The sequence below is a fragment of the Zea mays genome, chromosome 10 (genome assembly GCF_902167145.1).
Source record: "Zea mays cultivar B73 chromosome 10, Zm-B73-REFERENCE-NAM-5.0, whole genome shotgun sequence".
Taxonomy (NCBI): Eukaryota; Viridiplantae; Streptophyta; class Magnoliopsida; order Poales; family Poaceae; genus Zea; species Zea mays.
The window spans coordinates 103248096-103274308 of NC_050105.1; the positions used below are offsets into that span (position 1 = coordinate 103248096).

A 26213-nucleotide genomic window follows, 5' to 3' on the forward strand; every position below is an offset into this window, starting at 1 on the left:
CAACACGACCCCAATACCCTTGTGGTCGTCCTCCCATGTTTATAAACCCCCTAGCCGCCACCAAGAACAGCAGGTTTTGTTTAGATCAAGTTTAGCTCTCGCTACTTGCTTGTAAGTGCGCATGCTGGTTCAGTATTTGTTCTACTTGTTCTTACTAGTTCTTCAATTGCTTGCAGGATGAGTGCTCTAGTGGTCGGGGTGTCACGCTCCACAAGATCGTGACAGCCATAAAAGGTAGTGTATCGGTTGCTAAGACGCAGCGTCTTTAAAAGGCTGTAGTCAAGCCGTGAACGTCGTCTCCTCCACCAATCAAGTTATTTCACCCCCTCTTATCGAAACCCCCTCTCATCGAAAGATCGGGAATTCGACCAACGGATGCACATCACGCTACTTGCCATGATGGTCAGCCAAGCTCGCTATAGCAGTTCAATATAAAAGACATTGACACGACGGTATGTGCAAACTACAAACTAGTACATCTCAGATTAATTCATTAATTTACCACCAAAACATTTCCATGCTACTAAACCCTGTTAAGGCATTTCCACTACTACATTGCTACTCTAAGGTAAGTATGACCAAGAAAAACGAAATGTGCATGGACAAAAGTTGAAGCCACCTAGGATCTACATTTTGCTAACAACTCCGCTCTTCACAAATTTGCATGGGACGGATTTATGATCTAGCCTTGTGTTAGGATTGATATGCACCACCCTACTGGTTGGACTACATCCGGAAATCCATCACGCAGACTGTGTTGTTGGAGAAACAGGCAGCAATCTTGCTGCCTTCTTTGTTCCAGCACACTTCGAATATGCCCCCAGTACCTCTGTACGTCTTCAGGATCCTGCCTTCTTTCACAGACCAGATGTGTAGGCACTGATCCAGGGACCCGCTCGCTAAGTATTCGCCGTCGGGGCTAAATGCAACAGAATACACTGGTTGCCTGCAGGCACAAATAAGCTCCATTAACATCGCAAGCAGGCACAATAAAGTATCAGTTTTTTTTTTTTTTTGCTTTGCGTGGTATCAATACCTATGACCAGACAAGCTGTACAGAAGGCATCCTTGCTCGACTTCCCAAAGCTTGATAGTTGAATCAAAAGACGCGCTGCAAGCGAAACAGAATACACAATCAATGCTGTGATGCAGTTCTGGTCCTACGAGGCAAGAAACCAGCAACAGACAGCTGTACAATCCAAGTTGCATGATCTTATCTCTGTTCGTGAACAATCGGCAGCAATATGAGATAATAGTCCAAAAGCTAAACTGACTGGAACTAGGTATAGTGCCAAATTCTCCAAACTAAATAAGTAAATATACCAAATTTTGTTACCGTTGACCATTTTCTGTTCTTCCATGATGATTTCTTTGTTCTCGGAAGGGATGGTACTATGTATGCCACACGCACAAGTATATACTTAAATAGTTCCATCATATTGAATAATGAGAATAACTAGTAACCAACTACACAAAGAAAACCGATTCACAATAACACTACTAATCATGATACCCATGGGATATTAAATCTCAAACCACAGTTAGAGTCCAGTATGGATAGCAAAAGTATACCTTACAAACTTGAAGGGGGCTAATTAGAATGACAATTTGCAGTGCATACCATCTACCATATTTTAAAAGATGTAGCCAGGCTTATCAGTATCGTGACAAGTGTCGTGATATTGTACTATAGTATCGATACTGCCCAGGCTAGATGATACATGTCGCTCCTGAATTGGTATGGAGATAAGGCTCCTAAAAAACTCCTAATTAGACTAAGGACTCTAACAAACTCTAACTAATCGGCAGTGTAACTCTAACAAACTCTAACTAATTGGCTGCCTTCCCTGCGTATGTTTTGGGTGACGCTGGAAAGCTAAGCCGGTCATAACACCCGCTGTCCCAAAATACCCACTGATATGCAAGAATTTTCCTTTAATTCTTTGGAGCTGATGCAACAATGCAGACTATTAACAATTTGCACATGCTAACTATCCAAGAGAATGATCCATGGACAACACTTCATATTTTCACCATCATGCGAGATATAGGAAGCGTAAGAATTTTATGGCTAAACTTCAAGTGGAAGGTCAGGTTTTAACAGGTCAGGAAGAGAAGGTTGCAGTGTGGGATTTCTACAAAAATCTGCTAGGAACTATGGCACAGATAGAATTTACACTGGACTTATCTTCTTTTCATCGCCCCCCTTTGGACTTGTCGGAGTTGGAGCAGCCCTTCTTAGCGGAGGAAGTATGGTCTGCTATTAAATCCTTACTTTCCGACAAAGCTCCAGGACCGGATGGTTTCACAGGTCATTTTTACAAGGAGGCTTGGCGAATTATCAAGGTGGATTTCCTCGCTGCTCTTGGTAGGCTGCTACAAGGGAATGTGAGCAAACTGTTCCTTCTCAACTCGGCCTTTGTTACGCTTTTGCCAAAGAATACGGATGCCTCATCTTTAAAGGATTTCCGCCCCATAAGTCTAATTCATAGTTTCGCTAAGATTGTGACGAAGCTGTTGGCAAATAAACTTGCTCTCAAACTTTATGCCTTGGTGTCTCCTAACCAGAGTGCATTTGTGAAGGGAAGATGCATTCATGATAGTTTTAATTTAGTGCAGCAAATGGCTAAAGCCCTCCATAAACAAAAGGATTAAATAAGACATCACTAAAGCTTTTGACTCTGTCTCTTGGGCATTCTTACTGGAAGTATTGAGGCATCTGGGATTTGGGCAGGTATGGTGTAATGTTATTTCCAAACTTTTGAGGACTTCATCAACTAGTGCTGGTCAATGGGGAGCCTGGAGAATCGATTTTCCATCAGCGCGGATTAAGGCAAGGGGATCCCTTATCCCCTATGTTGTTTATCCTAGTTATGCATGTCCTCAACTCTCTGTTTATTAAAGCCTGTGAACAGGGGCTATTACAGCCATTGTTGCGTAGGGGAGGTGGGCAACGGATATCCCTTTATACCGATGATGTTGTTCTTTTTCTCAAGCCAAGTTTGGATGAGCTGGCAGTAGTCAAGCTACTCCTGCACAGTTTTGGGGTCGCCCCTGGTCTGGTGACTAAATGCTCAGTTACTCCTATCCATTGTGGGCAGCATGATCTTGTAACAGTTCATGAAACCTTCCCTTGCAGTGTTGCTGAATTTCCTTGCAAATATATAGGGCTGCCTTTGTCAGAAAATGAACTAAGGGGGACCTCATCCCACTCATTGATAAGACCGCTGACCACCTTTCGGGATGGAAGGCTGCTCTGTTGCACCCAGCAGGGCGTGGTACTCTGGTCAAAGCAGTCCCCATATATCATTTCATCTCTGTTCATTGCCCAAAATGGGTGCTAAAGGAAATTGATAAAATCCGGAGAAGTTTTCAATGGAAGGGGCGCAGAGATACCCAAGGTGGCGACTGTCTGGTGAGTTGGGAGCGGGTATGCAGACCTCGTGACATGAGATGGTTATGGTTGAGGAAGACAAGAGCTGAGAGCCCTTGGTGAGAGTTGCAGGTACAGACCCACCCCCATGCAGCAGCTCTTTTTGCTGCTGCTGTGGTCTCAGTGGTGAGAGATGGCACTAAAATACTCTTTTCTGGCTGGACAACTGGCTTCATGGTTCGTCCATCTCAGTCTTGGCTCCAGCCCTGGTTGCTGCTGTTCCTAAACGTATTATGGGACGGCGTTCTGTTCAAGAGACCTTCAATAACTTACAATGGGTTCAATTCAAGATATACAGGGACATCTTTCTGCTCAAGTCTTAAATGATTATCTCTGGTTATGGGACATGCTAACTTTCAGCTAGCGCCGGGGGTTCCGGGTCTCTTACTGCCTCAGGTCATTTCTCTTCAAAATCAGCTTATTGTGGTTTCTTCTTGGGGTCGATCCAGTTCGAGCCAGCTAGTTGCATTTGGCATAGTTGGGCTCCTCCGAGGTGCCGATACTTCATGTGGTTGGCCACCTTGAATAGATGTTGGACAGCAGACAGGTTAGCTCGGCGTGGTCTCGACCTCCCCGACCTATGTCCTCTTTGTGATCAGTAGGAGAGCATGGAACACCTTATGATTCAATGCGTTTTTGCTAGAGGTTTCTGGTATGAGGTCTAGCCATGGTCAATCTCCAGCACCTTGCCTCGGGTCCTCAGGATGTTAATCTACAAGAATGGTGGAGAGGTGCAGAAAAGGGGGTATCTAAACGGCACAGAAAAGGTTTCAATTCTTTGGTTCTGTTGGGAGCTTGGTGGATTTGCAAACATAGGAATGCAAGCATTTTTTAGGGAGTCTCTCCTCACGCTCCTACTCTAATTGGAATCGTCAAAGAGGATGTTGCAATTTGGTGTAAAGCAGGGGCTGCTGGTTTGGAGGCTCTTTGGCCCTTGTAATTAGTTGTTCTTATCTATGGACCGCTTTATGTATGCTTCTACTTGGCCTCCATGAGGAGACCTAGACTTTGTATTGGCCACTTGGGCCTGGTTTGTTCTCTTTCTTCTTAATATAATGATATGTACATGGTTATTAAAGCGGTAAACGTTAAAACGTTATGAACCAACTTTTTAACTTTTAAACGTTAAAACGTTATGAACCAACTTTTTAACTTTTAAACGTTTAAACGAATGTTGAAACGTCTTTTCAGACTTGACATAGAAATTCAAATATAGAATAAGTTCATACATAAGTTGAGTTCACAAACCAAATAGCATAAAAAGATCATCCTGAATCATTTGACTTTGGCCTTCGTGACTGATCTTTGACTATGGCCGGTTGTGGTTGAGGAGAGGAGAGGAGAGCAGAGCGGCGGCTGGCTGAGGGAGTGAAGGCACCGCGTCCAGCGCTGGCCAGTGCCTAGGAAAGTGACCTAGAAAATGCTAAAGGCCCGGGACGGGTAGAACGTCTAAAACGCTAATTGGACGCTTAAACGTCGTTTAAACACTCGAAATGGACGTTCTACGTCCTAAACCTAAAACGTTCGGACGTTCCAACTTTTAAACATGTTTTCTCGTTTAAACGACGTTTTAATAACAATGGATATGCATTGCATATTCGAGAAAAAAAATATCAATGAATGGAGAAGTGTGTGTGTGACAAAGCACAAGAGCACTGATTTCAAGTTAGGCGACCAGCTAGTCGTCCCAGAGGACCGACCAGGCGCCTAATCGCGATTAGGACGCCTAATCGTCCTGGTCGACCTCAGGTCGTCCCTAGTCGTCCTATGTAATTTATGGGTATATATATATATATATATATATATATATAGACACACACACACACACAAGCAACACACTCCTTGCCAACAGTCCAGCAAGGAATATGGTTGCAAATTGCAATAGCCAATAGGAACTATATAAGTCTAGCAGTACTGCAGGCTAGCAGATGCTGGTAAGTGGTAAGACTGATTGACTGAAAATTGACTACAGTAGAGTAGCAGACTATGACCAAGAACTAGAGACTCTGTCTATTGTGAGAGTAGAGACTGCACTACTGCAGTGCAGATTGCAGAACTTCAGACATGCTGAATTGCTGATAATCGCGATTAGTTGGACGACTTGTAAATAGAGCACAAGAGCCAAGTTACCATCAACCAATAATATAAGTAGAAACTAAGGGACGATGTTTGCACAAATATATTACTTTTTGTACACTAAACGATACACAATTTATCTTGGGAACATTGTTGCACAATCCAGCTCGGTTTATTTGTTTCCTTCTTAGTTGATTGATTAGTTTCCTTTCTTACCTAATTGATAGCTGATTGGATAGTTCCTTTTCTTAGCTAATTGATAGTTGATTGATTAGTTTCCTTTCTTAGCTGATTGGGTAGTTTCCTTTCTTAGTTAATTGATAGTTGATTAATCAGTTTCCTTTCTTAGCTATTGATGCTAATTGATTAGTTTCATTTCTTAGCTATTGATAGCTGATTGGATAGTTTCCGTTATGGCTGTGAACCTTTGTAATTGTGTATATAAATAGATCAATAGAACACACCTAGGGCAGCAGTATAATTTGGCAGGGCCAAAAACCTGTGTTCTTTCAGTGTTCGTGTTGAGTTTTATGAGCGTTTGAGTGATCTAGGGGCCATCTTCGCATCTGACAAGGCACACCGTGACACCGGCGAGTAGAAGGCTACAAACATATGTTAAATTCGAATATAATAATCAATATATTAGTGTGTGGTTTTATTTTCGTAAACACATTTGTTTGTATTTCTTGATATTTTAAAATATAAAATCACATAGTATCCCGATACTCACTGTTTTAAAGGCGTCGCCCAGGGGTGGATTTGGGCCCCGGGCCACCTAGGTCATGGCCCAGGGCGTAGCCCAAAATTTTTTTTGCACCAAGGGGTTTTCACCACATAAAATTTGGCCCACATGCCCAGTAAAGATGTCCAGCGACCTGGCAGCTGCTTCCTCACGCTCGCGGCTCGCGTCCTGGCGGCTGCTTGCCCTCGCCAAGTCATCTGCTCTTTCAATCCGTCTTCATCACGTCCACCGGTCCACCGTCCAGGCCTCCGGAGTCCTAGCGCAGTGAACGACGGCGAGCTAGTGCCCTTCAGGCCTCCAATCCATGGATTTGCCATCCACAATCTGCCTCCGGTCATCCACCCGTCCACGGCGTACGCGGTCCGCCACTGCCTTGCCCCTCGACGGTTCCGTGTCTCCACGGCTCACAGTCGCAGCGTGGCAGCATTACCCTACCCATCGGCCCTCGCCGGTTTCAAATGTGCCACCGTGACCCTGCTCGGCTGTTCCTGCCCCTGGGCAGTGGGTGAGCAGCGCGTCCTTGCTGGCCTGCTCCATCTCCTCCGTGGCCTGGACACCTAGCCTGCTACAAAATGATGGGCTGCTGCAGTGACGCTCATTGTGAGTCCTCATGTTCCTCCCCTTTTCTCCATATGTGAACACTAAACTAGATTGTTAAATATTACTAATTTGTAATTATAGATTCACATCAAAACAAGAAAATGGAGAGAACAAAAAATATTGACATCATTTTATTATCCTGCTCCTACGCCTTTGGTACTGAGTAGTTCATCATATTGTATCACCCATTTATTGCTAAAGTTTAACTAGAAATGTGTAGGTTCAAATTCACTTGCTAATATTGATGAAGCTATTAGAGACGAGGAATGACCAAATCGCCTTTAATTAGGTACTTTTACAAGTTTGTTGTATTTTTAGGCGCTGAATTCAGAATAGTCTGTTTGGATGTCGATATTGGAGAGGATGGAATTGAATTGAGTTGAATACCAAATCAGGCATGGCATTGAAATGAGATGTAATTCCAATTCTATTGTTTGGATGTCACTGAATTGGAGTTTGGAATTGTGCGGTCTAATTCCACGCAATACCGAAGGGTGAGGCTTTGTATTTGGGATAGGGGGTTTCTAGTTATAGCCCAATTCCAGGGAATTCGGCCTCTGATTCAAAATCTCAATTTCACGTACAACCAAACAACAGAATTTAGAAAAGTTGATTCCAATTCCCAATTCTGTGCTCCAATATCTACATCCAAACGGGGTATAAATGCTATTTTAGTCTATGTTTGTGGTATATTACGATTTTAGCGGTATATTTAGCTGCATAATATCTTGAAGAGCTAAGTTATCTTCAAATTTTATAGAGTGGTCCAGGACGTCAATTTTACGGAGCTCCGCCACTGGAGTCGCCTAAGCCTCTAGGCGGCAGTCCAACGCCTTGTCTCGCCATACCGCTTTAAAAAACATGCCAATATTGCGCTACGATCTGATACTTCCTAGAATCCTCAATCCTGATAATATTATCTGCTGTAGTGTTGTACCCTTTTTTATAACCTTGGATGTAGCTACAGATATGCTGTCAATTCTCAACTACGAGCTATCCAAATAGGAACCCAGGGCTCCAAATGCTAAGCATTGACATAAATTACCAAAGAAAATAGTATATATGAATTTTATATTTGCTCAAACAGTTTACCTGGCCAAAAGCAACTGCTGATTAGGATTGTTTGTTCCTGGGCCTGTTGGGCTCCACCGAATAGTGTATATTTCCTGTAAAATACAGTTAGATCATATTGTAGACAGTTACATAAATTCAAGAGACCATAAAAGAAGGCAGGTTTAACAGACCTTGGTATGCTCCTTGAAATCAAATACACATTTGTCTTGCTTCATACTCCATATCTGCAAAGGGAAGGTAAAAGAGGGGGAGGGAAGGCGGCTTTATTATGGAAGGTAGTAATAGAACAAGCACACCCACAAAGGTACAGTTGTAAACTAAATCCAATTCACACCATTCAATGATTACCAAGCCTAAATAAGAAAACAATCCATCATATCCCTCATCAACTATCAGAAAAATGTTTGTTTTTTGCCCTATAGGCTGAATTTACCAGTAACATTCATAGCATTCAATGTTAACATCGGAGGTGGGAAGTGGATCTATCACCTTGTTTTGGTCTGATAAATGGTTGAATGGTCGGAGGTTAGCTGACATTGCTCCACGACTGTTTGAAACTGTTACCAAGAAAATTGCCAAGAAGAAAACAGTCCAGGAGGCTCTGCCAAATAGGAAATGGATCTCGGATATCAGGGGTGCCTTGTCTATAGGGGCTCTGGTTGACTACCTGCAGCTGTGGGAGCTTTTGGAAGACCTTCAATTGCAATCAGATGTGGAGGAGGAGGGCAGACACGTGTTTACCATTGCTGCCAATGGTGTTTACTCTGCTAAGGCTACATATGAGGGGGGGGGGGGGGGGGGGGGTTGTTGGTTCAGTTGACTTTGCTGATCATGAAAGAATATGGAAGACTTGAGCGCCCCCCCCCCTCAAGTGCTGGTTCTTCCTTTGGTTAGCAGCCCTAAGAAAATGTTGCACAGCTGACAGACTTGCTAAAAGAAATCTAGATCACCACGAAAGATACCCCCTTTGTGACCAAGAGGAGAAAACCATAGATCATCTGCTGGTTTCCTACGTTTTCACAAGGGAGTTTTGGTTCTTTTGGTTAAGACGGTTTGGTTTGCAAACTTTTGCTCCCCACCCAGGTCTGACCACCTTTATGGCATGGTGGGAACAAGTTAGTGGCGCTGCACATGGTTTACTGCAGCACGGTCTTAATTCTCTAATCACCTTGGGAGACTGGATGATTTGGAATCACAGGAACAGATGTGTCTTCAACAAATTGGCTGTTGTTCTTAGACTAGCAGGGGATGAGTGCAAGATGTGGGATATGGCTGGGTCTAAAGGTATTGTCTTACTTTCAGGCGTCTCCCAAATTCTTAGTGCTGCTAGTCAGTTAGTGGTGGTAGATTCTTAATTTCGATCATGGATCCTTTTCTTTTTCTATGTTTTCGGCCTCCTTAATGGGGCCTTTTAACTCTTGCTGTTTTAGTCTCTAGGACCTTCTTTCTTCTTAGCTTAATGATGCGCAGTTTTCCTGCGCGTTCGAGAAAAAAAAACATCGCTTTGATGGTTCATCGAAAGCATACAAAATAAGAAATGTGAGAGGGGGGATGGTAATATGGGCATGGCCCATGGGAGATATGTGGTTTACACTCACGTATAGAAATGTTATATGTACCCAATTGCACATCTACAGCTACAGCAGATGATATACAGATAAATAATACTGAAGCAACAACATATATTGTACGATTTAGCACAATAGTAAACAAGGGAGACTACCATCCATACCCAACTAAAAGTAAACAGACAACTTCATTTTAGAAAGAAATGCGGCACCTTTGCTGTCCAATCATCAGAACATGAAGCCAAAAGAGAACCAGTCGGATCCCACTTGATAGCATTAACTTCACTCTGGAAAACATACATAATTGCTACAATGAGGTCACACTGGATGCTATTTTTCCAAAATTAATAATACAAAATGACAAGACTTGTACATTTTTTTGTGACTACATCTGTGTGCAAAATTACTAGTCAATAATCATAACTGTTGAAAACTCTAACCCTGATTAGGGTGGCCTGTTGTACGTATGTGTGTGTAGCACCACGCCACCACTTTCAACAGTCGTGCGTTGAGCGTCATAACAAACTCCATGCCCGCCTCACTCATCGCGTTCAACAAATCCCCCCACCCACCTCGCTTCCCACGACTCCATCAGCACCTGTCTTCCTCACGTCCAACAATACCCCCTCGCCTGCCTCGCTCCCCACTCCCTCGGCACCGGTCTTCTCTATTCGGCTGCAGGTGAGTCCAAAAGGTGAGGCGGCAAGATCAAATCAAGCGGAGCGGAGCCTACTCATGCCAACGGCGTTGTGTCATCTGTTGCTTCCTCTCCACTCTACTGACATCTGAAACTTCTCCAAAGAGCCCAAGCGTTGACGAAGATGTGTGGTCCGATCCGGAAGGGATGTAGCCACAACCATTGATGTCGCGGTCCGCAGCAACGGGGAGACAGGCAGCTGAGGTCAGAAGCGGTGGATACGGAGCAGGGGGTCTCACGCATCGACGGCGGGGGCGATCGCCATGGTCCCTTCCTCCACTGGAGGTGCCGCCGCTGACCCGATGGCACTCGTGCAGGGGTACACACCTCTGTAAGCAACGGGACTCTTACTCTCATCGAGAGGATGGCACTACGAGTTGGGGCAATTTTCGTTTTACACACAACAGAGGCGTAGCTGCAGGGTGGTCCGGGCGGGCCATGGCATACCCTATGGGTCGGCCCACCAGACCACCAAATCTAGAGAAAAAAACGCAGGACCAGCAGCCCAGCTCATGCAGGCTTGGAGCACCAACACCAAAACGAGCCCACCAATACACAGGTCACGTGATTTCACTGTTTCGGCTACTCGCTATTGGCTGCCTGGCTCCCGCCGTCGCACTCTGATCACCCATCGCGAACTGGGCACGCGGCCACATGCGGGCGCGGTGCACCACCGCCCAGCGCCCACCGGCCACACCACTGCGATAGCACCACCTGGCGCCGGCGGCTGGCGTCCTGCCATCCTGGCCACCTGCAGCACGACCGGGCAGTTGGCTGAGGCGGCCACAACCACATTGTGTACTTTGTACAAACTATAGAGCGGCGACTGAGAAGCTATTGATGTTACCAGTGGCAACAACCAGTGTTGAAAGGGCATTCTTTGCAATGACTATAATCAAACCCAAATTAAGAAACAAGGTGTGTGATAGTCCCTTGGATGATTGTCTAGCCACATACATTGAGCGTGACATTTTTGAAGTGGAAGAAGACGATATCATTGAGTCATTCTTTGCTTTAAGGAAGCGCAGGCCGGACAAGTAATATTGAAATTTACTTTGAAACAGGTATGCATGTTTATTTAGTGTATTTTGTTCTTGAAGTTTGGACTATTTCATATTACAATTTTTATGACATACCTCCTGAAAATATCCTAGCTACGCTACTGTCACACACTACTCAAATGCCATACCCCTTAGAGGGATTGGGGTTACATTTTATAGCCCGAGGGGCTGCTATGCTACACACTACACACTGCAGCACAAATGTGATGTCCTCTAGATGCTAAAGTGCAGTCAAAAAACAACACAAAGGTGTTGTCATCTAGATGCTAAAGTGTGCAGCACAAAGATGTTGTCCTCTAGATGCTAAAGCACAATCAAAAGCTCCACAAACTGCAGTCCTCCACAACGCAGCAAGGCTGCTGTCCAAAATCTGCAATACTCCACATGCAGTCCTCCACAACGCCTCCAAGACTTATTCCATCATTCTCCCTTAAGCCTTGGGCGTTGTCTTGTGAGGAAGTTAGGTCATCCCGGACCTGGAACAAAGCTCAAGAAACTTGATCCTCCCAAGGGGTTTGGTGAGCAGGTCCGCAAGTTGATCCTTGGTGTTGATATAACGCGCCTTGATGCTCCCGTCTGCCAAGCAGTCTCGGATGAAGTGGTACATCACCCGGATGTGCTTGCTCCATTCATGGAACATAGGGTTCTTAGCCAAAGCTAGAGCTGGACATGGTCACAACCTGCTGCTTGACCGACTACCAGCTAATGAGGCACTTGCCGGAGGAAGAAGAGGATCTCGCCCATGCTCTTGTTGGTGTCGATATTGTCGGCGTGGTCGTTGTCGCTGTACCCGACAAGGTGTGCATCCCCAAGGCACCTCGGGTAGTAGAGACTGTGGTCGAGAGTCCCCGCAACATAGCGGACGATCCTCTTCATAGCCTGCTCGTGCTTCGTCGTCGGTCGCTACAAGAACCGACTAACGTAGACGACGAAGTATGCCAAGTCCGGCTGTGTGTGGACGAGGTAGCGAAGGCTACCCACAAGACGCCGGTACTGTGTAGCATCCACCTCCTCTGTCGCGATGTCGCGACTCAGCTTCAGCCTCTCCTCCATCGGAGTGAGAAATGGGTTGCAATTGGTGAGCCCAGCCAGTTCAACAAGCCAGCTCAACAATGTGCTTGGCGTAGGCCGTCTGGCGAAGTGTGATCCCAGAGTCACCCTGGTGCACCTCAATCCCAGGTAGGAGAGATGTCCTAGGTCACTCATCTGGAAGGTAACCTTCATCTCTTCCTTGAACGTTGCCACCTCTACATCATTGGCGTCGGTGATCACCAACTCATCGACGTAGACACCCACCAGCAGGGCATTTTCTCCATTGCCCCGACGATAGATGGCTGCCTTGTGCGGGCTTGGCATGAAGCCCAACCTCTTGAGCGTGAAATCCAGCTTGGCATTCCACGCCCTCACTGTCTATCGCAAGCCGTAGACGGCCTTGCACAGGCGCAACACCTTGCCCTACTTGCCAGGGATCGCAAAACCTAGCGGCTGGTGTACTTAGACCTCCTCCTTTAAGTCGCCGTTAAGAAACGCCGACTTGACGTCCATGTGATGAACGTGTCAGCCCTCCTGGGCTACCAGCATAAGGAGTCGCACGAATTTCATCCGTGCCACGGGGGCGAAAGCATCGTAGAAGTCGATCCCCTCCTGCTGCAAGAAATCGTGTGCCACCAAGCGAGTCGTGTGCTTGACGATGGTGCCGGCTTCATCCCTCTTCAGTTTGAACACCCACTTAAGGGTGATCGCGTGATGACCATGAGGGAGATTAGCGAAGCGAGCTCCCAGGTGCGGTTAGTCACTTCGTCTCAATCGCGTCCATCTCCGACTGCATCGCAGCACGCCAAGTCGCGTGTTTCTCGGCCTCCGCGAAAGACCGAGGCTCGCTGTCATGCAAGATGCAACTCTCCCGCTAGAATGCGAGATGCCGGGCCCAACACCGACGGGTCGATGGAAAGGCCCTCCACCGTACGATACCGCAACGGCTCGTCGTCGTAGCACACGTCGACCCGCTCCTCATCGTGGGAAAGCGGGGTAACAAGCTCCACCAGGTCATGAGCGACACGAGTTGGCGTCGGAGAGGACGTTCCCGGAGGGGTTACCGTCGGTGCTGGAGTACGTGGTGGCGAAGAGCTCGTTGTAGTCGGAGTTGTGGTTGGAGTGCACGGTGGCGAAGAACTCGTTGTAGCCGAAGCTGGAGAGCGTGGCGCTGGAGTTGGTGGAGGCTTGGGGGCTGGGGTAGACCTGCTCGGAGAAGAGTTGCCTACTCCCCAGCTCCCTCAAAGTGGACATACTCGATGGTGAAGTCATCGTACGTCGGAGTCGTGCTGTCGTCCACCGCCTTGTCTCATGGCCATCCTCGCCCTTCGTCGAACACTACGTTGTGCGTTGTGCGCACACACTATGTTCCTGAGTCAAGGATGCGGTAGACCTTCGAGCCCTCCACGTAGCCAATGAACACCCCTGGGGTGCTCCTGTCGTCGAGCTTGCCGATGTGGCCAAGCTCCTTGGTGAATGTGAGGCAGTTGAAGACCCGTAGGTGAGAGACCACCGGCTTGCGCCCATACCAAGCCCCGTACGGTGTCATCCTGTTGAGTGCCTTGGTGGGCGAGCGGTTGAGGATGTAGACCGCTGTCACAACTGCCTCTCCCCAGAAGATAGCCGGCATTCCCCTCTGCTTGAGGAGAGCTCCAGTCATCCCCACAACTGTCTAGTTTCGTCGCTCGACGATGTCGTTCTGCTGCGAGCTGTATGGCGCGGACTAGTGGCGCTGAACGCCCTCATCCACGCAGTACGACGCAAACTCAGGCGTCGTGAATTTGTCGCCGTTGTCGCAGCAGGCGACGTTCGGGTTCTCAGCGTCCCCACAACGTTGCAGTTCGCCGACATCTTCACCAAGGGCCTGTCGTCCAGTGTCTTACTAGACTTCCGGTCCAGTCTCAACCTCTGTACATGATAGAGTTGTGACTGCGGGGGATGTTAGAACTGTGTTAGGGTTTGGGGGTTCTCCATGTACATTTACTCTCTCGCCCCTCTGTAATGGGCCAGGCCCAATTCCATGGCTATTAATATACAGCCCCACCCTATCCTAGGGTTAGGGTTTTACCTTCAGTCAACAGTATCAACAAACTGTTTACATGATTTTTCAAGTTTTGAGGATAATAAAATAAATAAAGTGTCAGATATCAGGAGAATGTGTGGTCTTTTTAATGTTCAGCCTTTTATTTTTGAGTTGTATAGGTAGTCCAGAAAATAAAATGCACACAAAAAGCATGCAGTTTGTTGCATTCATTTTAAGAATCTAATCACCGAGAAGGCTGACCTGATGGCCACTGAATGCTTTAACCGGACGCTGTTCCCCAATCTTGCAAACATAGATCATGTTATCGGTTGAACATGTTGCAAAAGAGTTATTATTTCTCCAATCAACATCTAGTGTTGGAGCTACACAGAAGCAGGTGAGAGTTAGGTTTGTTCACCACAGATACATCTAGTGCAGTACAAAATGTATTATCAGGTTAAAACAAACACCATTCAGGAATGCCAATTGTACCTGAATGAAATTCAAACTGCTGTTTGCATTCCCATGTCTTTGTATCCCAAACAATAGCAGTTTTATCAACACTTCCACTTAGGAGAAAATCTCCTTTCTTATTCCATTTCAATGAAAATATGGGTCCCTTGTGTTTGAACAATGTCTGCTTCAGGTCTCCTGAAAAATTCATTTCATCATATAAAAGGATGAGACAAGGGGTAAACAAAACATCTAGGCTGTATGACCTATGTATTTCTTAAAATGTTATAAGAATTAATAATACAGTGAGTTTATGCCAGATCAATTTTAACACATAAATGAAAAAGAATAACAAGCAGCCTATCACCAGATCATTTTTTACAGAAATTTAAGGTACAAAGAAAAGAATAATGTGCACCATTAGTCCAATACAAGAATCCAACGGATACAATGGGCCCACATTTGTCAATCAAACAAACTTTAACATCAGAATGAAGAGCTAAAGCCAACTACATATCGGTTGAACATGTTGCAAAAGAGTTGTTCACTCACCATCTCTACTCCATATTCTTGCCTGTCCATCATAGGAGCCTGTAGCCAGCAGTGTACCTTCACCCTGCAGGGGATGACAGAAGCAAATACAATGATGATATGAAATAATTAAGGAATGTAGATGCAAACATAGAATATTTGCATAACAAACAAATTAACAGGTACACTAATAGAACAGGTGTGAAGGACAGGCCTAGCACAGTGGTGAGAAGCCTTTCCACTAAGCCCACTGAGCCGAAGGTACTGGGTTCCACGCAGCCTCTCTTTTGCAAGGTAAGGCTTGCCTCGGTTATTCCTTCCCTAGACTCCATTAATATGGGAGCCACCATGTTATGCCAAGTAGAGTGCTGGACAGATTAGATTGGTTGGGTTTGTTAAGAAAGAGAGATTAGATTGGTTTAATTTGTTAGGAAAGAGATAAGTTAGATTGATTTGGTTAGGATAGGGATCGCTTGCTTAGGGGTCAAGTAAGAGATAAGGATTGCTTTCTTAGGGGTCACGTAAGCCTCTCTACATAAAGAGAGAAGATTTATCAATCTAATCAAACAAGAATTAAGAAGAAAAACCTTTCCTTGCTTGGCCATGGGCAAGGCCACCGGCCGGCCCCCTTGCGCTCCCTCAACCCTAGCCATCCCCATAACCCGCCAGCACTTTGTGTGTCCTTATTAAAAGAACAGGAGGCTATATAAAGCATTCTATGATATGTTCCCGTTGGTCTTCACCCCAGAAACATGAAATGTACGAAAAACATGGGATACAAAAACAAAATTCCACAGCAGGAAGAAACTCACATTCCAGTCAAGTGTGGTGACATCCTTACTCTTTTCATTGGTCCGACCTTTAAAATGTTTCAAAACATGAACACCAGGAGGAGATGATTGCATGTTGGAACCACATGGACCATCTGGAATTGTCCAGATTCTAGCAGTTGAGTCCCCTGACCTAGCAAGTTTGAAATATAGTACTATATAAGTCAACAAAGAGTTGAAATAAACATAGGCAACTTTCATGGTAAACATAAGGGTTGCAAACACATAATTTGCAATAAATAAAAGACTGGGTGGAAACAGGGGACTAAATAAAGCAACGTTTTGTGAAAGCCATATTAGTGTGGAAAGTTTACATTAATTTTCATATCTCGTGTAATGCACCAGTTTGGCACCACATCTTCTTCCCCTCTGATTCCCTCCCATCTAGAAACCATGGAAAAAGGAAAGAAGAAAATGGCAAGAAACATAAAAAACAAAGGAACAGCACACTCATTTTTTTCTCCCTTCAGTTACCATCCTACATTCCTAACCCATGTTACTCCTCTTGTCCATTCACCTTCCTGGATCTGTCCCACGCTAGCAAGAATAATCCCACCAGAGCAACAAAATACAATGAGAAGGCTCGTGGGTGATGGGTGAGTATCGGCAGTAGCAACAGGTAACTGTGAGTCACTAAGTGCATTTGTGGTGGTGATAATGGAGAGCTCATCGCCTCATCAGAGCAGGGACAATAGGCAAGCCACCCTGCGAATGGCAAGATCCCATCTCCAACTGATCAAGAAAAGTGTGCCCACTTATCAAAAAAGGTGGTGCCCACTAGCCATCAATCTGCAGCTTTTAGCCTTTTGGCAAGGATGACAGTCCTGACTGCAACCACTGTCTAAACTTCTGGCTGAGTTTCTGAGAACATGTGCCCAACTGCAATGCTAGCAGTCAACCCTCTAGACAATGGCAACGAGCTCCAATGTTTCTTCACTGTGCTCCAAAATGTCTCCAGCCTCCACCGAGGACAAATATGTGAACCTGCCATAGCGTTGTCTCACCCCTCTCCAATCAAGGTACAAATGGATTCATCTTCTATAATTACCAAATTTGAGAAAAGTCAGATAATCACATTTTTCCTATTCTTCTGACAGCAAGAAGTATTGTCTCAATTAAATGAATTATGCTAGCTGGATCTTTTCAATTTTTATAAGATAGTTAAATGTTATGTGATCTATAGTTTGTCAATTTAGAAATTAGAAGCATCAATGCATGTTAATGAGTCAAAAGGAAATGCCAGTCTAAACTAAAGACCCTGCCGACCCCTAAATAGTGTGATTCTGGAATGCTACATTTCCAGTTTCAAGGTTGCAGAGAAATATATTAGTGACATATTTAGCCCAGATATATTATAATTTATTCTAGCGGACACCATCTATGCGAGCATCGCTTTTGGTTTTAAACTTTGGGTGAACCTGGTTCTGAATAGAGACTTGTCACTCACATGCACTCTTTTGAACACTTCAATTATTATTAAGCACCTCCCAATGCAAGCTTCCTTTATGCATTCACACAAGAACACAAGTAAAGAGGTCGCTAAACTATGTGGCTATGATGAAAAATTATCTGTACGAAATACTCCTGTAAATATTGTTTGCCATAGGTTAGGTTTTCAGTGCAATGCACGGTAATGTCCAAGAAGCCAAGATGCATCAAAGATCTGACCACTGATCACAATTTTGGAAATGATGGCATGCAACTGTTTAGTGTACCGAAGCATATGGCTACAGGAGCACAAAAAATTATAAATGCAAATATATATGCAATATAGAAAATAATAGTAAGAAAATATAGGACACACCCAGAAGCTAGAAGAGAACCAGATGGGCTCCATGCACAAGCAAAAACCTGAATACAGAGAAAGAAATAGTAAGAAAATATAATAGATTTCACTAGTTTTAAGAGGGAAAAATAGTTACATCCTATAGGACCCTGCTAACCTCTGAACTGTGTCCTTCCAAAACAGTAACATCAGTGTTAGATATCTCCTGAGCAGTTGTACTTACATCCATTGGAGTGCGACCTGTGGTATTTACGATTAGTAAAACTTGGCATGGTGAAGGTAAAGTGAGACACACAAAACAAAGTCTTGCCATCAATACTTCCATGAGAATCTGTAACTCCTACAATTACATTTCTTTTTTTTAGTTCATTATTACTACTGAGATAGTATTTGGTTCACAATGGCAACACAAATGGTAATCATAACGAAAAGCACCTGGATGGAAACTAATCAAGATAACAGAGTATTTGTTTGGTTGGGAACAAATGTAATAGAAACAGTTGAAACTATGGCCTTTCTCCTCTTGCAGATTTTTAATTCTCACATTGGACCATCAGCAGCAAGCAACCAGAGAATGCAGTAAAGTGATACACAGAAAACCAAGTCCCAAAACGAACACTTCCACAAGAAACTGTAACTCCTAGAATCACATTATCTTCTTTAGTTAATGGCTACCAAGGTAATTTGGTTCAAAATGGGATAATGAAAAACGACTGATGGAACAAACCAAGACAATAGAGTATTTGTTTGAACTTTGGATGGAAGCAAATGTAATGGGATCAGCAGAAACTTGCCCCTTATTCTTTGGCAGCTTGCTACTTCCCATTGAATTAATCACAACTAATCGGGACTAATAGTAATCGTAGTGCAACTGATCACCATGGCACAAATAAGCCTGACAAATCATAACCAATTGTGATTAGTCAGATGACTTGATGACCTTGCATTGCACATTAGCTGCAACTAGACAACTCAGGCAATCCAGACAACAAGGACAGGGGCAACAACACTCACAGTGAGGCCAGAAGTAAATCAGGTGGGCTTGGAGGGTATTGAGTGTTGACGACGAGGTGCCACAGTCAATCATGTGACAGGGGGGCTCCACAAGTCGTTGATAGCCAGGAAACCGAGAGACACGTCCATGGCAGCAGAGGTTGATTCATGTGGCAGCAAGGTGCTGCCAGCCATTGGTGAAAGGATATGAAGCAAAGTATTGGACGATCATGAGAAAGGAGCGGTTGCACCATGAATTTGGAAGGGGGTCGACAAGTTGTATAGTTTCCTGGCGCAGGATATTTTGGCCGGTAATGGGTTTCTACTGGGTTGTTATCAGACACCACATGGTTTACGGTCTGCTCAATCCAGGCCAAAACAAATGTGATTATGTCACATTCTTAACTGATCATGGAGTAGAACAAATGAACCAAACATCTCCTGAATTCCCATGAAATCAAAACACAGTATCAAAAATCAGTTCCCTGCCCAAGTTTTTCATAAGAGATATCAGAACATATATTGGGTGATTGAGATGATTAAGTGCATGCTTGTTTGTTACCGGAATTTGCCATGCCAAAAGTTTTGGCAAGGAGAAGTTGAGAAAAAAAATGTTTGCCAAAGATTTGGCAAGCCAAATGTGAGATGTTGGCAAGTTTTGGTGGCAAATTTTGGCCATGAACAAATCAGGCTCTAAAAAACTGGCACATCAAGGACTAATGTAGCTCAGAACATAGCTGATAGTTCCAATTTTGTGTACTTGTCAAGCACTAACGCAGGACAATAATAGGCATATGTTTAATAAACACATGTCCACATTAACTGGAAACTTGTTTGCACTGCAATGTAAACAGTACTGGATACATTTAGAGAACATCAAACATTGTTAAGTTAACAAAACAAGCAAGCATGTCAAAATTGTACTCGCAATTTGCTAAAGTTCTGCAATGGAAAATGATATAAGAGTGATATAGCATGTAGTAATTAATCACCTCCACCAGCAAGAGAGTCATCCTCGTGCTTAACCTTATCAATACGCTCTGCCTGCTGCCTTTCTCTTTCTTTCTCTTTCTCCTTCTCTTTATCATGGTCCCTATCTTTTTCAGATTTGTCCTTCTCCCTGACTTGTTCTTTTTCTCTGTCATGGTGTTCCCTCTCTCGTTCGCCACCAGGACGCCGTTCATGCTCCTCATTACGTTCTTTCTCTTTTCCCTTATCCTTTTCACGTTCAGTTTGAGATCTCTCCATTTTCCTCTTTTTCACAATCTGTTGCAACTCTTCAACATCTTTTGTGATGATTTCAAGTGGCTCCAGAAGCGCAAAATCCCTCTCAACTTCATCATCATTCTGAAATAGAAAGGTGGATGGTGTCGCATCAATTGGCAGTAGTAATAAATACTGAAAGATAAACAGGCTTACATCATCGTTATTTGCTTCCAGTTCTATGTATTGGAGGCCTTTCTGCACAATAGTGATAAGAGCACCGGGTGGGACTGCATTGCCATCAATGCCACCCTTATGGATCCCAGCTTCATAACCTAAAGTAAATGCAGCATGAATAAAACCTGAAAAGAATGGTTGGAAGAGAAACTATTAGTAACCAAAATCACACTATCTTGCTTAAAACATGTTGGTGCACAGCCCTCCTGTCTATGGATGTTGTCACTTGCAAGGAGTAGCAGGTGATGAGAACACACCATCATTCACCAAGAACCAAAAGCACTAAAGAACATGAACAACATCCTTGTAATATTGTTGAGGCAAGAAAGGCTTTTAGGCACTTACAAAACAGAGACAATAGTGATGGATCCTCTAGAGCTAAGTTCCATCGTACAGTCTATATCTAGTTTATGCATTTCAGGTAATAGCAGCAAAATGGCCAGAGGCCAGAAGAGAACAAAACTAAGAAGAAATCATCTTCCAAATCACAATCAACATAATCCCCAATCCTGACCCTACCATCATGCTACCATAAAAGGCATCTGACCTAATTACCATTCTTGCTTGTCAGATTCCCATTCTCCTACGAAAAACATGAGTTTGCCACAGTTAATGGGGAAGGTCAATGTCCTGCAGCATCAAATTCCCAAAAAGCTATAATTTACCAGCAAAACATGTGATTTTTTTCATGGCCCATGGAACCAAAACGTGGGGGAATGAATGGATAGGTAACAATATTCCTGTTCTCTTAGTTGAGGCAACAAAGACTGTTCAAAACGATTAGGGTTGTATCTAATTTCTTCATTTCAGAGTAACAAAGAGAAATGGGCCAGTGAGGTCGTTCAACAAGCACCGAATTTTTCCTTAAATATACCACACGAATCACACCCAATAACCGCCAGAAATCACATTTTCCATCCAAATAAGCATAATTCCGAAGCCGACCACAATCTACAGGTCTCCCTAGTCCCTAAACCACATCTGATCCTAGCAGCATCCGTACGGGACCCTAAATATCTCGAGCAGCGCACGAATCCACCACGATCCAACCGAGGAACTCGCCGCCCCACATCAGCGAAGCTCCAAAGCCTAATTAGTTCAAAAAAAAGAGGAAAGTTCTCCCGGCACAAGCAGTCAAGATGCGGAGCAGAAGAAAGGGGATGCAATGGCGCAAGTACCTGACTCCTGGAGATAGCGGAAGACGAGGAAGTTGAGTTCCGTCGATGTAAGCACACCCATAGCAGGCGGCGCGGGCGAGGGCGCCGTCGGAGCTGCGGAGGAGACGAGGAGGAACGCAGGCACGCAGCGGCGTGGCCGAGAACGGCGGTAAGCCTCTCCAGGCACGACGGAGAGGGACGCCCAGGATTGCGCGGAACTTAAGATCGGACGGTGCAGAGGCACGAACTACGGAAGGACGGTTAGATCAGCACCGTGACGAGCATTAATGCCACCTGTTCACTCCAAGCCTTACGATGTTAATGGGTACCCGAAACCCGATGGGAGTACAGGTTTAAATCAATTTTTGTATCCATAAATTTATTAATGGGCATAAATTTATACCCGACGGATTTATGGGTACAAATTTGTTCCTACAGTAACCAAACCCGTGAACCCATGGGTTTTTTAAACCCGACCAAACCTAAGGCATCTTGCCATTTTATTTTATGAACGAACAGCAAACTTGTTATCTCCCTATTTACTTCCTAATTTTTAGCAAATGGTAAATGTATAAGTAGTTGTTGAGAGTGCTGCTTTCTTGCTATTATAGTTTTTTACTACGTTATATATGTGGTGGATGGATAACTTAGTGCAAAGTCACTTGATTATACAACTTATTATTTGTATTTCATTCTCTCTAGTAATAATTTTTATATCAAATCATGAACATGTTGTTCATCACATAAATTTTGGACCATGATCTCGTTAATCATTACGATACTTATTGATTATTAGAAGAACAAGCATATTGAAGATAAAACTCGCGGGTAACCCATGGGTACTGTCGGTGTTTTGGGTCCGATCGCGCACCCAGGGTTGCCCCTCGAGGTGCTTTTTGGAGTAGGACGGTGTTACCGACTGTAGCTCGATGGTTCGTGCCAGATGCACGAGAGACAGTGGACAATTTTGTACAGGTTCGGGTCGCTTTGAGACGCGTAATACTCTATGTCCTGGCGTGGATACTTTGTGTGGTGGGTTATAAGGGGGTCCTCTAGTATCAGGGATGTTAAAGGAATGAGTAGATAGCTAAGTAGTGAGATATGTTTTTGAGGGGATGCCCCCTAGGCCTTATATACTCGACCGTGGGGCATTACATGCGGATATGATAACAATGTGAGCCTAAATAATAGTGAACCGACTGAGTCTATCTTCCTATAATTCCGTCGACCTATCTCCGTTCAGTTCCGATGTATGAGGACACTGTACGGGAATGTCGTATCATTGTTGCGGTTGCTGCTCAAATTCATCGGGTCGTCTGGGCTTGCGTTGATACAATCTTGTGTCAATCCACTTCACTGGACGTCCCTCCCCAGGCCCACGAAGGGATGACCTTGCGAACTATTGGGCCCAAGGCCTTTCGCGAGGTCTTTTAGCCTTCCAGTGGACCCGGGGGATATCTGTCCCCCACAAGCCCCCAATCTTTGGGTTGATTTTGAAATAACAGGCCCAAAGATTCTAGATCCAGCTTGCGGTTTTTTATTTTAATAAGTAATGCCTTGAAAATAGGTATGTCGAGCTGTTGCTTCTGAACTCTGAGTGACTCGGTAAAAACGATCTTATGTTGCTTTCTTCTGCCATTATTCATCGGCCTTCGCTTTATTCCTCAGAAATCGGTGCTCTGTCTCAGGTTTATGCTTTGGAGATCAGCATTCTGCTCTTTGAATTTCAGGATTCATTGGGTGCGTGGGTGTAGCCCCCGAGCTTCGAGTGGATTACTGAAAATAATCCACTCGAAGGTCTTCATCTCAAGTCTTTTCAGAAATCATTTTTATCTTCAACTCATGCTTTAGAAGTCAGCATTGTTTTATTTTCATCTCATGCTTTAGAAATCAACATTCTGTCTTTTTGGGGTTGATGATCCATTGCATGCACCGGAGGTGCACCCAATGGGTGTAACCCCCGAGCTTTGAGTAAATTACTGAAAATAATCTACTCAAAGGTCTTCATCTCGTGCTGTTTTTAGGAATCATCCTTTCATCTTCGCCGAATGCCTTAGAAACCAGCATTATATCATCAACTTTATGCTTTAGAGGTCAGCATACACTTTTGCCTTTGAGATCGAGCATGCAATCTGCCCATGTCCTGTTAGGTTTGAAATTTATTTGATCTACGACAGATTGGACGTTCGGTAGATGGCTCTTGGCTGGTCTTCATATCACTTTGTGCTTCAATGCCTCTGTTGATTAGACTTGTACCTCCTCGGCTATTTTTGGCTTTTCTCTGATCTCCGTCAATATCTTCCTTCTGCCTTGATACATTTATTGTGTATACCGTATGGATGTGACTGCTTGGGAAAATCTATTGAAAATTCCTGGACGTCCCCCCCAATGGGTGTAGGCAAGGGATGGCTTGGTGCGCTGAGCGTTTAGCAAACTGCTCATGAGTAGTAACTTGATGTGACCGCGGGTGTAATCATATCGTCCAAGTAGTTGACTTGAGTCCCAATGGGTGTCGTGTTACGTGAAACGGCGCCAACCACCTGACTTGTTTCCGGACGATTTGAATTGCTTATTGAATATCTGTGACTGTTCAGTGACCGTGGTAGGAGGTGAGCGGTTGCCTTCTTCTTCTATAAATAGTATGCTTGATTCACTGGCGTCTTCACACATCTTAATGCCGCTTGTTGCTTACTCACTTCTATTCTACTCCACCATGGGCAAGAGTAAGAAGGGTGGAAGTTCGTCGCACCACTCCGGCGACAAGCGGAAGCGCGAGCGACTCCTCCCTCAGAGGACTTCGGCGATTCCGAGTACTCGAAGGAGGAGTTCTCCTCCGAGTCCGAGGGGTCGCCGGTCCACGCCTCTCCCCCGGCGTCGTCTGACGACTCAGACGATTCCTAGGGGATTGTTGCGGAAGTGTGGACATACATCCGGGCCGTCGAGCGCGCTGGGCTCGAGGGCTCGGATGAGTCGGAGGTCTCCTCGGACGAGGGGGACTCCTCTGACTCATTCGAGTAGGGGGGCGACGGTGACGATGGTGGTGAGGGCGACGGCGACGACGGGGGCGACAGTGATGGCGGTGGCGACGACAGCAAGGGCGACGGCGGCAGCGGCAAGGGCGGCAGCGGCAAGGCCAGTGGCTAGGCACCACTGGCTTAGATAATAGTATAGTAGTAAAAGTAGTATTAGTAAAATAATGTAGTAGTAGTTAGTAGTATAGTGTAGTGTAATGTAGCAGTGTAATGTATCGAACAGTGGGAAGAAGACCAACTCATAATGAGTTGGTTTTTAAGTTTGTGAAAATACTTCCCCTCCTGATATAATGAAGACTTCAGCTTGTTCTATGTGCATTTCTTGTTTTTCTGCTGTTCCTTTTGTAATTGGTCGATCGATTGTATTTATGCTTAATGTAGCCATTGTTCTCGGAGGTAATGCTCAAGTAACGACTTGGAATTGTTGAGTCGCATTTTAAGTCTGCCTGCATATTCGTAGAGAAAAACGGCTGATTTACTGTCAGTATCTTCAGAGGTAATATCCGAATGGTTTTTTTGCGACGCCGGCGTTTTAGAGGTAAAAGTCGAGTCCTTTTGAGCCGCATCAGCGCTTTAGAAATAACGGTCGAGTGATTACTGGTAATGTCGACGTTTTAGAAGTAACAGCCAAGTTATACCGAGCCATGTCGGCGTTTTAGAAATAACGGCCGAGTGAGGGTCGGTGACGTCAGCGTTTTAGAAATAACAGCTGAGTTACGTCGAGCCACGTCGGTGTTTTAGAAATAACAGCCGAGTGATGACTGGGCACTTTTAGAATCAATGCCTGACCCGGGAAAACCCCATTTGTACCGCGTCGTCGCATGCCTCTGTATTCTGAGCCCTAGCCTTACTTTCTGCTTCCAGACCTTCTCTGTTTCCCTGTGATCTCGCTTCCGCACAGTTCGCGCGACGAGATTGAGATGGCGCCCAAGTGGAAGAGTCAGAATTCCACTGCTGCGATTATTCCTCCCATCGATCCCAACAGCCAATTACCTTTCGCAGGTAATCATATGTCTGTTGTTTCCGAGTCATACCTTCTCCATCTTGTCTCTGTCAGAGTTCTTCCTCCAAAGGAGCTTTGCTCTTGGCAGATCTGTCGTGGGGTTACTGTCCCGACGGAGGATACCCACGAGTCCGTTATTTACATTCCTTTTCTCATCCGCGGCCTTGCTCTTCCTATTTCTCCTTTCTTTCGCGGTCTCCTTGATTTCTACCATCTGAATCTGACTCGTCTGAATCCCAACTCTATTCTGCAAGTTTCTATTTTTGTTCACTTGTGTGAAGCCTACCTTGGAATCCTGCCGCATTTTGGCTTGTGGAAGTACTTATATCATTGTCGGCCTGGAATGGCCGGGGGGCAGCACCAGCTCGTGGGTGGTGCGAGTTTGGAGATGCGTCGTGGGAGGAAGACAGAATACCTCGACATCCCACTCAAGGACAGCATCAAAGGATGGCACTTGGAGTGGTTTATTATAGAGAATCATGGCAAGTCCCTCCCCCTCGGTCAGGGAGACAGCCGGATGTTCGTGCTCCAAGTTGGACTGAATCCCCCACAGACTTGGAGATAACAGAGGCCAAGGTTCTGCTTGCTGAAATTGGTTTGTTGAAGGAGAGAGGTCTGACTGCTGAAGTTGTAGTTGTAGACTTTGTTTTTAAGAACATTCAGCCACTGAAGGACAGAGCGT

General features: G+C 44.9%; 1 protein-coding gene across 1 annotated transcript; it reads right to left on the reverse strand.

The window, feature by feature from the left end:
• Positions 1-403: 403 nt before the first annotated feature.
• On the reverse strand, positions 404-21774 carry LOC103641512 (WD40 repeat-containing protein HOS15). Its single transcript, XM_020545660.2, has 14 exons — positions 21518-21774; positions 20319-20464; positions 19892-20246; positions 18064-18146; positions 17925-17971; positions 16103-16253; positions 15312-15375; positions 14799-14957; positions 14568-14689; positions 9706-9780; positions 8096-8149; positions 7944-8017; positions 1037-1111; positions 404-946 (listed from the first exon to the last, which is right to left on the reverse strand). Exons 1-14 carry the CDS (start codon positions 21576-21578, stop codon positions 727-729), a joined length of 1686 nt encoding a protein of 561 aa, XP_020401249.1. The 5' UTR covers positions 21579-21774; the 3' UTR covers positions 404-726.
• Positions 21775-26213: the final 4439 nt, after the last annotated feature.

Bases quoted from the DNA above. Each gene is read 5' to 3' on its own strand.
- LOC103641512 (XM_020545660.2), bottom strand. From the start codon at position 21,578: ATGGGTGTGCTTACATCGACGGAACTCAACTTCCTCGTCTTCCGCTAT. The intron at 18,147-19,891 runs GTGATTAATTAC...TAAATACCACAG, and splicing joins TGACTCTCTTGCTGGTGGAG to GTCGCACTCCAATGGATGTA. The intron at 15,376-16,102 runs GTGAGTTTCTTC...CATCCCCTGCAG, and splicing joins TCACCACACTTGACTGGAAT to GGTGAAGGTACACTGCTGGC.